This window comes from Trachemys scripta, chromosome 4, assembly GCF_013100865.1.
Source record: "Trachemys scripta elegans isolate TJP31775 chromosome 4, CAS_Tse_1.0, whole genome shotgun sequence".
In the NCBI taxonomy this organism is placed as follows: Eukaryota; Metazoa; Chordata; order Testudines; family Emydidae; genus Trachemys; species Trachemys scripta.
In genome coordinates this window covers 108,796,066-108,810,590 of record NC_048301.1, presented here as the reverse complement: position 1 = coordinate 108,810,590, position 14,525 = coordinate 108,796,066, and the positions used below count along the sequence as shown (strand labels likewise).

At 40.4% G+C, this 14,525-nt stretch overlaps 1 protein-coding gene across 10 annotated transcripts in view; it reads right to left on the bottom strand.

Annotated features, from left to right (window-relative positions):
• The window catches only part of CHID1 (chitinase domain containing 1), a 275,026-nt gene that overhangs the window by 181,593 nt on the left and 78,908 nt on the right, over nucleotides 1–14,525 (bottom strand). For 6 of the 10 annotated variants that reach the window (XM_034770332.1, XM_034770329.1, XM_034770335.1 and 3 more), the window contains exon 9: nucleotides 6,703–6,744. The exons of the other annotated variants lie outside the window; for them this stretch is intronic. In XM_034770332.1, the coding sequence (XP_034626223.1) occupies nucleotides 6,703–6,744 (42 nt within the window). The remainder of the gene's footprint in view (nucleotides 1–6,702; nucleotides 6,745–14,525) is intronic. 10 annotated transcript variants of the gene reach the window in all.

Genomic DNA, 14,525 nt, shown 5'->3' with positions numbered 1-14,525 from the left:
TTGGAGGTTTTTAAGGCCCGGCTTGACAAAGCCCTGGCTGGGATGATTTAGTTGGGGATTGGTCCTGCTTTGAGCAGGGGGTTGGACTAGATGACCTCCTGAGGTCCCTTCCAACTCTGATATTCTAGGATTCTATGATAGGAGGTGCTCATTATCCTATCAACTTAGGACCCAATATTGCAGCAAGAGTCACCTGAATTAAATTCATTTGGTATGAGTTATATCTTCAAAATATAAGACAACTACCATGTTCCTACTTGTTCACATACTTTAGATGTACATTTTTACTTTTTTGTACTAATGCTATATGAATCACTGTACTACCTTAGTTAGTTATTAAAAAAAACCTGACTATTTTGTTTGTTAAACACACACACACCCTTAAACCTATTAATGGTCACCATAGGGACCCCTCGTTTTTTGAGCATTGTAAGCATTGTATTCGTTTTTGAGGTATGAAAAAATTTGCACGTACACACTTTTAAATGTTATAAGAAAAATAGAAGTGGGCAAAAGAGGGGATTACTTACCACACACAACTGTTTTGGACTATTGCCTCCAGAGAACCATTCAGTCGGCATTGTGAACCTAACATTTTCAGAAAGATTTTGTTCTTTCTAAATAGCCGACAGCTCTTATGTTTGTATACATAGCATGACCTCCCCAAGATAGTTATGGGATTTGAGACGAAAACAGGCAGAGAAACTGACTTCAGAAGAAAGTCAGAAACTTTGGATGAAGTGCAAAAAACACCTTGTTTATCTAAGGTGGACTAGCTGTCAGAGCCTTTACCTCTAAGACCCTGCTGGACAAGATAATTGCTACCATGAAAGAGAACAGCAAAAGGTGGAACAGAGAAAAATTCCAGGGGCACTTTTGTAAGTTTGGTGAGCGTCAAATGCCCACCAGCATCACCATCTTCCTCGGGTAAATCTTCAACCAGTCATTCCTTATCCATGAGCTGATCTCATCCAAGCACTGGAATATCTTGGTAATATGTGGTAAGTAGAGCTGTGTCATCTGTGTATTGCTGGCACTTCAGTCCATGTTGTCTTATAATTTCACCCCAGTGGTTACACATAGATGCTGAATATGATAGAAGAGAGAACTGATCCTTGTGGTCTCCACAAGGTCTAGTTGTGGATGTGTAGCTTCCCTATCATCGCTACTCTTTGAGTGCATCCCCTTCAGGAAGAAGTCATACCATTTTAGCACATTACCCGGGCCCCTGACACCTCTCTCAGGTGAGAGAGCAGTATTTCATGGTCAATGATGTTGAATGCCTGTGGAGAGTTCCAGGAGGATGAAAATAGATGTCTGTCCTGTATCCATCGACAGCAGAAAATCATGCACTAGTACCACTAAAGCAGTTTCAGTTCCACGTCCGGACGTGAATCCAGAGGGTGCAGGGTCTAGAATACTAGCTTCAGTTAGATGAGCTTGAAATTGTCCTTTGAGTAGCTTCTCTATAAGCTTGCTCAGGAATGGACAAGCTTAACTCATGCCCTTGCCATCCTCCATATATTGTTCCCCCATATTATGTTTGGAGCAACCTAAAACTGATCAGCTTAAACTAGGGGAAAAATTCAAGCTACTTATGCTGTTTTAAGGCCTTTTAAACTGTAAAAACCACATTCCAAAAATCAATCAACTTTTGAGTAACAGCAAGAGAGTCAGGGACTGACCAGGAAAATACTCCTTAAAAAGACAACATCTTAAAGTGTGTACTTTAAATTATGTACATACACATGTATGGAAATTGCTCACAGCTTACAATACTAGGGGCATGGAAAAAGTACTTGGCCTACAGGCATTGCTTGATTTGTCCTATAGTTAGTAGCAAACATATTATGGAAGCACCCAGAGGCCACAAATTGGAATTGGGGTCCCAATATGCTGAACGAATTATAAATGGATTGTAAATCCTCCAAGGAAGGTATTATCTCTACTCTAAGACAACAACAGCTTGACATAAAGATGAAGGGAAAACCATACATGTAAAGGGAGAGATTTCTTTGAGGGTCACGCCAACAAACATTATAGAGGCTGAGCCATAGTTCAAAGTGAATGGTGGTTTAAATTCAGAAGCAGAAAAGTTAAAGGGTCTACACCCTGTAGTTTCAATACCTTCAGCTACTTTAGCCATAACTGCAGTTACTCCAGAACAGGAAACTAACATTCAGATTTCTTCAGAGACCCAAAGTGCTATTTACCAGTTGTTCATTAAGGATGCCTAGATTTGCAGTATCAACACTTACTGTCGCAACTAACATAGATCCTACTACGTATGCCCAATTTTCTCTACTTGCTGTGGATTAGCATTCTAGACCTTTTTAAACTATTCAAGTATTTTTAATTTTTTGAAGGCTAGAACCTCCTGACTGACTTCTTGGAATAGAAGAGTGCGCCAATTTAGAAAACTAACAAGCCAGTTGGGAATGTCAAATGCAAGAGCTGCAGATTCATAAAGTAAGAGTGTTGTCAGAGGACAGTTCACAAGGCAAGAGTTCTTCAGATCACTGGGGAATTTTAATTGCTGACTAGCTGACAAGTAAAGACTTACTGCATTCTGATCTGAAAACAAAATAGTACTTACGTACCATATGAAATTTCTGCAGGTCAGTGAGGGCTGGCATTTTTCCTTGATACATATTCCCCCGTCCCCCATCCCAGCTGTTGCTTTTGCAGTACTTGCTCTCCAAACAGAAACGAGCACATGATCTGCTCCTGCTGTGCAGAAGTCAACACACTTTTCCAGAAGCCAAAATCATTACCTATGGCCCATCTGGTGTAAACCAGAAACAGAAGTCAAGAAGTAGGAAGTTTGCCAACAATGTCATGTCCTGAATAAAAAGTATGTAAATGTTAGTCAGCAGACATCAAGGACTGAATGGGCCTGGAGCTGTCATCCTCTTCCCATGACAGGAGAGTAATCCGGGTCAGGACTGAGGCACATAGGCATGGCATCTTGGACTGCCACTGCCAATGCTGGTATTTTGTGGATAATTTGAAATTTTATACCCAGGTCTGGTCAACCAGCTTAAAAAGATTCATATATGATCACAAATCAAGGGCACGACTATTGGAGGGAAAGTTTCTTTCCCTACTCCTTACTGTATTGCCTTAACCCATTTTAAGGGTCCAGCTCTCTTCAACTCCTTTGCCTCCATCCCTTTTGTTAAGTTAATTAAGCAAGATTACGCAGAATGAACATCTGCTGCTCTTCCATTAGTTTCTCTAATTTCCAAACTATTCCAACACCCTTGATGCCAGGGCTCAATGCCCAGGCAAGCCATGCTCCAAAAGCAAAGCTTTACACAGGGTGAGCTTGTATCCCTAAGCATATGAATCTGATTTGAAAACACTAACATGCCAAATGTAGAATTTACTCCTCCTTACAAAGATTAATGAGTCCTTTTTATTTTTGCATAACTGTCCGGTATCATACCAAAAGGTATCTATTTCCCCTACAGCAGTTGGTTCAGAATCAGGAGCTTTGCAAAAGTTAGGGTTGAGAAAGCATAAATTTCAGATATTGGTCTGTACCAACTGACCTACAGATTTGCTCACTGTCTTAATAAAAGGCATTGAGATCTTATCTAATAGGAATTCAAAGCTGTATTGACATTTACACCAGCTTCAGTATTTGGAAGTGCAGCCTGATAATAGTTACATTAATTTTAAATAGCAAAGCATAGTCTTTGAAAGCCATTTATCTCCAAGAATAGATTTGTTTCTGAGCTCCTCTAAAGAATCTATATAAAATACATTGAACCTCCGGTGTCTGCAGTCATTCCCATGCCGCAATGTGTTGGCAGCTCGACAAACAGCAGCAAACAAGGGCAGTCACTGGTCTGAACAGCATGCAAGAGAAACACAGATTCAACTTAGTGCCTTTGTTCAGACATCCACATTAACAGTAGCCATTAGAATAAGGTTATCAAGAACAAGTCTGATCAGTAGGGCTACCCTTTATCTTTTTATAGAGAGAAAAAAAACCTAATGAGGATGATGGGAGTGTTTATAACTCAGTGTTTGACTCTGTGTTATTACCATTCCTTTAAAAGGTTATTAAACATTGCCAATGACAGTTACTCAGAAGCAATTACCAGAATCATAAGCTATCCATTTTGCAACTCACCTCAAATGACCCTCACTTCTGCAACTAATAAAAATAAAATTTAAAAATGAGACTTTTAAAAGTGAAACGATATGAACACAAGAGTGGAACAAGTAACCTCATCACCCTATTTTATTTAGGTCTCATCTATTTCTGCATCAGTGATGATAGCTATGAAGTCAAATGTATCTATACTCATAATTCAGAAGATCACAATATTACTGTTATACAAATGTAAAATATTTGGGCAGCATTCAACAGTTGCCACCTGCTCAGTGTCCCATCCAGACAGGTTAATACTGAGCTGACTGTAATCTAGAGCTGGAGGCTGGCTGATGACAATGTCCAGGACTTAGTTTTATCTGGACTAGTAGCTAGTACATCATCCTCAACCACATCAGCCATCAGCTGCAGGGATTCACCAAACTGAGCCAGCAAGTCAATGTCATCAGTGTATTCAAGATCTCAAAGCTCTACACCACTGAGAGCCACATGCTCAAGCTTATCCATCAACCAATCAATGGAGACACTGAACAGCAACGGTGACAGAACACAGCCTTGCCAAACTTTCATGGAAACAGGAAACCACGATGTGTATCTGCCACTGACTCAAACCCAGCTTTCTGTTCCATTATGGAAGTCTTCCACCAATAACACTATCTTTCTATGGACACTGAGTCACCTCATTAGATCCCATAAACATGTTCCATGCACTGAAACAAAGGCCTAATGGAAATCTATAAAATATGCTGTGCCCATTTATTAAACTCAATCATATTCTAAAAAAAGTAGCCTCAAGGTAAAGATCTTTGTGGAACAACCAGGTATCAAGCGGCACTGAGTACCCAGACCTTTGCCATGAAGTGCATTGTTGATTGAGAAAGACTTTCCCTGGGATCGACAATAGTATAATACCCTTATAGTTATATATATTCGGCCTATCACCAATTTTGAACAGAGGCAGAATAAACACCCATCTTCAGGTCGCTCAGGATGGTATTTGTGTGCCAGATGTCTGGAACAGCATGTGCAGCCATGGTGCAACAATACTCTCACCTATCTTCTGCATCTCAGAGGTAATGTTGCAAACCCCTGGTACCATCCCAGTCATAAACTTATGGACTGCAATCCAGACCTCCTCTTGGTTGAAGGAAGGTGACAATTGAGGAGTATCTTGAAATGATCTTTCCAATCATGCAACCGATCCTGAAGATCTTTGCCGTTGCTGACATCCAGCTGCTTTACTTGACAAGCTGTGTCCACCTTCCCCCACAACCACCACAAAGTTGAATCGTGGGTGTGGAGACTGCACCTAGCAGAATCCTGGTCTAAAATGACTGCCAGAGTCAACCACCAGGATTCTCTATCTTTCTTACACGATGACTTGATGATGTCCCAAAGTCAAATCCATTCAGCCTTTGCTTTTGCATTCAACAAACAATTCAAAGAGTCAAATGGTAGCCTTGTTTTCAACTTAGCTCTAATTGCAATGAGCATCTCCTCGCTGATCCATGGTCGATGTTTAAAGGGCTGAGGCCCCAGTACTGAACTGACAACAGTCAGCACAGTGATCACGTCACTGGCAGCCAGAAATTCCAGCAGTCACTGCCCTTTCCTGTTCTCCTGCCCGACACCAAACTTCTCAAGCATACACTTGACTACGTGTCATTAGCTTTTCCTATTAGCACATTAAAGTTTCCCTGGATCATGAGGACATCTCTTCTTGGAGCTTCATTAACGACTGACTGGAGCTACTGGTAAAAGTAATCTGCGGCCACATCATTGGTGTTAATGTGACCACACTGTAAGGATGGTAAGATGCTCGCAGATGGCCTGGAATCAGACAGTGATAGGTCACTCATTAACCACCTGCCAACTCTGCAATGCCCACCATGCACTGGGTGAAAGTACAGTGGCTATCCCTTGCTAAGGCAATCTATTGGGGCAGTCTGAGGGGGTACACTTCAGATAAAGCACAGATAGCAATGTTCAGACTTTTAAACTGCACGACGGGGAAAACAGCTGTAGCTCTTTCGGACGTTGTTCAAATGCTCCAAGCACCATTTTATATGAGATACAGGAATGGCCCTTTTACAAGCTTTCATTGGTCAATTTCACATCAGGAGCAGAGAAACTCTTGGCTGTTCGCCAGTTAACTATGGGTCTTGAACCCCGGTCCACAGGGTTCTAAGGAGCCAGTAAGTTCCAACCTGCCACACAGTGACCTGCTAACAGTTGCTAGAACTAGAAGCTGAACTCTGACAGAGGGATTAAGTCCTGAGATCTGAATGGCAGAATTAGGGGTGGGGGGCCCCCGATTGTATTTAAACCAAGCATAGGAACAGGAAGTTGTCCAGGCGACTGGGTTTCCCCTGCTTAGGACCGCTTCGCTTGTGTTACTTCCTCCTACTGCCTGACTCTGATCTCCTAGTATCTGACCCAGCCTGGCTCCTGCTCTGACCACTAGGTCAGACCATCCATGTCCTGGTCATGACACTGTTTCAGGTACCAGGACAACTGACAATAGTGTTGCAGGTGATCAGCTTCAGTATTAAACATCCTCACAATGTGAACATACTGACCATGAAGGGCTCTCCACATCCTGAGACCCCACTTTTCTATACCTACAAGAAAATGAACAATTAGTCTACAACGTGAGGGACAACATGGTATAGTTGATTACATGGAAATAAGGTGGGGAAAATGTACATAATTTTCACAATTTGATGTCATCCTTCTCCTTCACTTTTTATCTATTGCTTATCTTAGTGGATCATTGCCCGCCCAAACAGCTTGTCTACCTGTGTTACTGGAAACACAAAGCATAGCCAGCTCACTCCATGTATATGCTACCTATAGTTTATGCATACTAATGATTTTAGCATTATTTCCCATATGTAATTTCATATTTCAAATATGAGGGCAATCAGAAAGAAAGTCTGCCACCAGAAAAGGTCAGGACAGTGTATCAGGAGTATTACTGCTTTCACAAAATTAGTTTAACATACCCCAGTCTGTCACAGGCATGTTGACCTTTCACTGCTCTCAACAGCAAACATTTGTAAAACAGCACCATGTTTAATAGATACTGTTCAATAAGTATAATTGTTCTCTCTCATGTTTGTGATCTTGTATTTAACAAAATCTGCTGATTCAAAATCCCTTTTGAAATAAGTTTTTGGGTTCCTGCTGTTTCAATACCTCATGTTATTTACTTATCCAAGTTGCAAAGGTTTAAATTTGCCTCTCAGTGATCCGGCAATAATAAAAACCTGTAGTGTTGGTGTCCTTATTGCAGAATGTACTGAAACCTTAGAATATCCTTATTTTATAATGTAATTGAGTTTGTTGGCCCTATTATACCATAAAGATTACCATATTGTTTCCTTATTTGTTCTGTTTCGAAATTACAACTTGCTGTGCATGTTTATAAACAAAACGTTCTACCTCCTAGGATAGGAGCCACACAAGAACACCTGTTTGTTTGCAGGAAGTTACTGGAAGGTATTTAGAGTTGTGGCAAAAACATTGCAACAACTTTGAAAAAAGAAGAGTTTGATCTCTTGTAAAATAAAACTCAAGATAGATACTTTAATAATTGCAATCACCTTTTAGGAGTGTGAAATATCTGATTCCTCTTATATATGCAAAACACTTGTTATATGTAAGGTTCTTTGAACATGGCAATCGGTATTGATTTTGATTTAAAGAAAAGTAGAAGAGCATTTACCAGAGTGAAGGGAGAGCCTCAAACATTTAAAAAAAATCGTATTTGCAGAAGGTTTAGGGCTTGTGTGTTCCCCATAATTAATACCCCAAAGAGGAATTTGGATAGCCCAGAACTAAGGAAGCTTGGAAAGCACAAACCTGCAACCAACAGTAAAAGTGAGTAAGTTAGTAAGTGTTCATAATATTACCTAAACTGAAAAGGGAACAGAATTGACAAAAGGGGAATGAGCTGTTTTACCATGATCAATGCAAACAAAAAACTAAATGTATTACTGTATCAATAGCAATGTCAGGAGTTTTTTTTTTTTTTTCCAAATATTGCTGCCAGTGCCAATTTTATCCCAACATCCCCAGAAGGATCTTCTAAAGATAAATTAACAATCTTTTGAAGTTTAGAGGAGGAGGCAACATATGTTCACTGAAAGCATATAAAAAGGTTCTTTTGAAATAATGTATTTATTTTGCCATCTCACTGTCAACCATACCTCAATTAATTAGACTCAGTTGTTCCTGGGCATAAAGATTGCTTAAGTTCTAGGTGAAAACATCTTGTAGCTCTCAGGCAATATGCTCATAATGAATGGAGATGAGCCATTTACTGAGTTTTAAAATACCTTGCAATTTTTATGACAACTTTAGAAGTCATTGTGCTCACACCACATAACATTTAAATTATGGACCCAATCCTCCAAAAGTTGAGTAAATGCATAGCCCCTTGCAGCATGGCCCCTGTATAAACACAGTAAAATCAGTTTTGTTTTCTCATGAGTGAATACCTGCAACCAAAGTGATAGGACTAGCTGCACTGAAGAGAACTCACTGACAGAAGAGCAAGTTCTGAGCATCAGCTGGACACAGGCCACCCAGTATGGTATTTTGTGTTTGGGTCCCTTTATAAATTTGGCTTAGCTTAATACTTTGCTTTATTGTCAGGGTGGATAAAAAATTATTTTTTTCTGACAAAATTTTTTTTTAAAGTTTTTAAATCAGATTTTTTATTGTTATTTAAAAATAAGCCTGTTTAAAATGAATTCTGAATTTAATACAAAATATGTCCAAGACATAAACTTATTTATAATCTCTTAAAACATTTAAATACAAAATAAATATGCTAAAATCCATGAACCTCTATAAAAAAATTGAGTTACAGGATGTTTTTCTATATAAAAAAGAATCAGGGGGAAAAAATCTAACTTTTGAGGTCCAGCCTTACAAATATGGCACAATAGATCATGTACTGTATTAAGGGCTCATTTTAATAAAAGTCAGTGTAATGTGCTGTTTTGTATGTTTAAGTTCCAGTTACCATACTAATACAGCTTGACACAAATCATGAATAAAAAGTTAATTATCTAATAAATAAGCAATAGACCATTCACTATTTTCTAACATACTAAAAATGTACAATTTAATACATTGAAAACATTAAGATTAAATTGCTTAAATAACTGTTATAGTGAAACCTCCCAAGTAACAAAAAGATGTACCAAATCTAGTGGAAAGGCTCTATTAAGTTGTAAACAACATGCTTTAATTGTTATGTCAACCAACGGAATGCACCTTTCTTTAGAAAATAATTGAAGTACAAATGGAAAAGTTAACTAAAATCCATTATTTTAAATTGAAGCCTTTCACTTTGTGGTTTAAATCAATCCACCCTATTTACTGTACTTTGACATCATCTTAGACTTGAACAGCAATTAGTGACTAAGGGTATATCTATGCTACAATTAAAAACTCATGTCTGGCTTGTGCTAGTTGACTCAGGCTCACCGGGCTTGGGCTAAGGGGCTGTTTAATTGCAGTGTAGATATTCAGCCTTGGGCTTGAACCCAAGCTCTGGGACCTTCCCTCTCGTGGCATCCCAGAGTTCAGGCTCCAGACCGAGCATCTACACCTCAATTAAACAGCCTCTTAAGTCCAAGCCACGCAAGCCTGAGTCAGCTGCCACAGGCCAGCTGCAGGTGCTAACTGCAGTGTAGACATACCCTAAAGGGCTGAGTCCACTGAAATGTTGGCACCTAAACTCTCACGGACATGAATGGAAGTCAGAGTACTTCAAACCTCATGCAACTTTATTCCCACCCCATTGTGATGAAAAGTCTTTTGAGCCTAATATTAGGCGAAGGGATTTCACCTACGCCTTGCTCAGTTTGGCTAAACAAACCAGCAATGGCATGACTCCAGTAACATTCTATTTGTTGCTTTAAGTTCAAAGAGAATGTCACCTAGCCCACCCAACAGCTATTAGCACCACTTTTTCATCTGGCTTGAATGTGCATCAACAAGCTTGAGAAATGTATCCGACACCTTAGCCCAAAGACTAAGCATACTAGTCCTAACTAGTGTGCCGCTATGCCCCTTTAAGTAAAGTACCTTCCAACTGCATTCCTTTTTAAGCACAACATGCTCAATCAAATTTCTATTTAATATAAGTTAATAACCTCCCCTACATTTGATTTTGTACCCTTCCTAGCATAAATGTTTCCTGTGGCAGATCTTGGTGTATCATTATCTTCTTTTCAGTTCCTTATTTCTCTACATTGTGTTCCACCTCCTACTTTCCATTACTCCCCACCAACCTTAGTACCATACTCCATTTCCAGAGTAGCCTGTCACCCTCATCCCTTCCTACAGTTCTGAACAGAAGCAGTGAAGATTAATGAAATTCTGGTCACTTTCCACTCTGCTACAGCTTTGGACATAAAATGCACAGGCACTTGAGCTGTCTAAGATGACCTTGTGAATAGAAAGGCTCTTTGCAGCCAGAACAGAAAATAAACTGAAGGGCTAGAAACTTAATTTTAAAAAATAATGAAAGCTTAGATTTAGCAATTAGGTAAGTTCTCAACCTCCAGGAGAATGGATTTTTCAAGCCTTATGCATCCCACCTCAAACATCTGCAGCTATGGATACACAAAATATTGTATACAAGGAGTATACATTAAGTTCAAATATTTGACGGGGAGAACAGTGTTTTTGGTTCTCCTGACTTTTCAAATAAAGCCAGCAGCATTGTTGCTGTGCATTTCATGAAACTAATAAAAGGCTAACAATCTGATAAGGATTATTTGCTGAGAGAGCAGCAGCTTTAATATGCTTCTTTCAAAGGGTATGTCTTCACTACCCGCCATATCGGCGGGTAGCAATCGATTTATCCGGGATCAATATATCGCGTCTCGTTAAGACGCGATATATCGATCCCCGAACGTGCTCACCGTCGACTCCGGAACTCCACCAGAGCGAGCAGCGGTAGCGCAGTCGATGGGGGAGCCGCGGCCATCGATCCCGCGCCGTGTGGACCCCAGGTAATTTGATCTGAGATACACAACTTCAGCTATGTGAATAGCATAGCTGAAGTCGAAGTATCTTAGATCAATCGCCCCCCCCCCCCCCTCCACAGTGTAGACCAGTCCAAAGTCTGGGATCTAAAAAGGTAAAGATGAAAGACAGATGCTCAATTACAAGTTTAACTGTGCTTGTTCTGCTAGCAAGTAACAAATGTGAGCAATTCTATTCCGTAGTAGATAAATATTCCAAAAATGCTATAAGGGAGAAGGAGGACTGATCTCAAGGTGTACTATAGGTGTGATCCAGTGAAGAATGTGAAGATTTATTTGCTGTGGCAACTAATATGTGAAAATGCAAGTATGAAAAGAGATACCCAAATACAGAATTGATTGTGAGTACAATTAAGACTCATTTCAAGCAAGTTGCCATTTCAAGTTAGTAAGTCAGAAGTTTAACAAGACTAGATACCGTCCAACTCTGTACTGTGACTCTGGGTACACCCAAAGGATAACTGGAAATGATTATATGCAGTTCCATTGTTCAGGGTTTATGTTGCATGGCACTATGGAACAAGCAGGGCGATCAGGACACCTTCTAAACTATGGAACTAGGATGAGCAATTAATATGTACATTAATATAAGCTACTTTCATGGCCGAAGGTTGTAATAGTAGACTTCCTGATCAAACTCTTGCATAGATCCAGAATCATATCTTCGAGAGGAAGATCCAATGATCTAAGCAGTCAATGAAGCAGAAGACACAAGAGCATCATCATTAACCCAATAAAGGATGACTGGTGTCCTTGATGTGAAATCCAGGTTACATCCAGAAGTCTTCAGACTTACAGCAACAGTTACAGGAAACAAGACAATATAAATTCATTACAGCTAGAAAATCAGACTTCCCAGTAGCCAAAGACATCTGGGCTACTGGGCTTCTGTAGGCACAGACTTTCCATGTCTTATCTCCAGGTGAAACCAATCTCTCACTGTGTTCAACTACTCCCAATAGAAAATGTCTATTTGTACTGTGGTAGCACCTAGGAGCCCCAATCATGGATGGGGGCCCTGTTGTACACAGATGATTCCTGACCCAAAGAGCAAGTAAAAGGTAAGAGATGACAGATGGATACAACAGACAGAGAGTATAAGGAAACAGGACAATGTGGGTCAGCAAGATAGGCAGCATTGCCAGCTGCCTAACCACGATCAAGTTTTTTGTAGGTATCACAGCAATGGCAAGTTTCATGGAGTAATCTGAAGGAGAACAGTAAGATGGTTTTGCAGATTCATTGGCGCATAGGCACTGGAACCTGGGTCTCCCACCTCCCAGCTGAGTGCCCTAACCCACTGGGCCATACAGTCATTCTAATAATCCCTCTCTCTGGCCCAATGCACATGTAATCATTTATGCACAGAATAACAGCTTCAACAGGAGAAATAGAGACCTTTCCCAGAGTAGCCCACTGTCCAGTGGTTAGGGCACCCAACTTCAAAACCTTTCTCCACATTAAACAGAAGGGGGATCTGAACTCAGGTCCCCCACATCCTGGGTGAGTGCCCTAAGCACTAGACTAAAAGCTATAAGAATGATGGCACCACTACCTCTTTCTTCCACATCTCCCACTCTTTTGTGGGTTTAGATGTGTTCAGACCACATCAATCCCCATATGCAAGAGAGGCAGGGGAATGCCTAGTTTGAGAATCCCACTGGGGCTTATATTAGAGATAAATGGTGAGCTGCTGGGGACAAGCAGCAGGACTTAGGTGGCTGTGTGCATGCCCACCCACTCACCCAAATTTAGTTCTCTTAGGCACTTTAACAGAGGCCTGGTCTCTGGGGGGGGGGAGGGGCGGGGGAATCGATCTAAGATACGCAACTTCAGCTACGAGAATAGCGTAGCTGAAGTCAATGTATCTTAGATTGACTTAGATTGACTTACTTTGCGTCCTCGCGGCGCGGGATCGACAGCCACTGCTCCCCCGTCAACTCCGTTTCCTCCTTTCGCCCTGGTGGAGTTCCGGAGTCGACGGGGAGCGCGTTTGGGGATCTAGACAAGACGCGATACATCGATCCCCAATGGATCAATCACTACCTGCCGATCCAGCAGATAGTGTAGACATACCCAGAGGGAACTTAGGCATCTAGGAACTTTAGGCACATACAGGGCAGTAGCAGCTGAGCAAAAGTTCTGTGAATGACAGTGTCACCTAAATGTTGGACTTAGGCACTAACAGTGGCAGTTCAGCACTTAAGTGATTCCTACCCAAAACATGCTTGCTTGGCTTATCTCAAACTTTTTCTCCTTATTGTTTCTACTCCAGTGGAAGAGCCATTCTTATCAGGACACTTCCTCATTTCAGCACAACTCTATTTTCTGCTGGGAAAAGATCCAAGGTATCTCATCTGCTCAAACAACAATTTATACCAGGCTCCATCAGCTCTATGGTCCCAAATACAAGAGTGGTAGGATCTATACACCCTTAGATGTACAGTCAACATCTGAAGGATCATACAGGCACCCATTCTCAGGAGGCCATGTGTTTGGCTAGCTCACTGTTAACCCAAGGATATTGTGCTTGATAAATTTTATCACTTGCTGAAGTCTTGGTGGAGTCAGACTAAAACTGAAAAAAAAAAAAAATGTTAACCCAGTATTTTATATGGGTTGGGTTTTTGGATATAAAGTTGATAAATTGTTTAATGGGACTAATTTTGTGTCTCAGGTCTGGAGTGGCTGATCTTTTGTGGCACCAAGCATAGGGTACCTGTGTTTTTATTTAAGTTAAAGTGGAAATCCATGAAATAAATAGATGAATTGGTACCTTTCAATAAAAGCAACCTTCATGAACCCAAAAGATATTACAGTTTCAACTCTTGCTGTGGCTGCATTCAAGATCACACATAATAGTCTCTTCTATATTCTTAAAGTAACAGACACCAAACATCAGCTGCCAGTACATTGCTTTAACTTAAGGGAGAAGTATCCCCCGATTTTAATTTATTAAAGACAACAGTTGTTGAGAAATGTAATAGATACTATATTGAGGCTCATAGAGGGTGTATTCATTTACAAAGAGTGTTTGTATATTCATTCGTAAGCACTCATGCAAATGCTAAACACATGCCAGCAAAGAGCTGCAAAACAAACAAGGTGTGATACAAAACAAAGCAATGCTGGCTTTTATGGATTAGGAATACAAGGAGAATTAGATGTATATGACCTGAAATTCAGTGTTTGTTAAAGCGTTTAAGCTTGTAAAAAATGGTTGCCTGTGTCCATTTCAGTTTAATCTCCTACCAGAAACAAGATTAGCTCCATGCTTTCATGCCTCATCATGGCACACCAAATGAGGGGTCATCATTCAACTAGTAAAGAACATA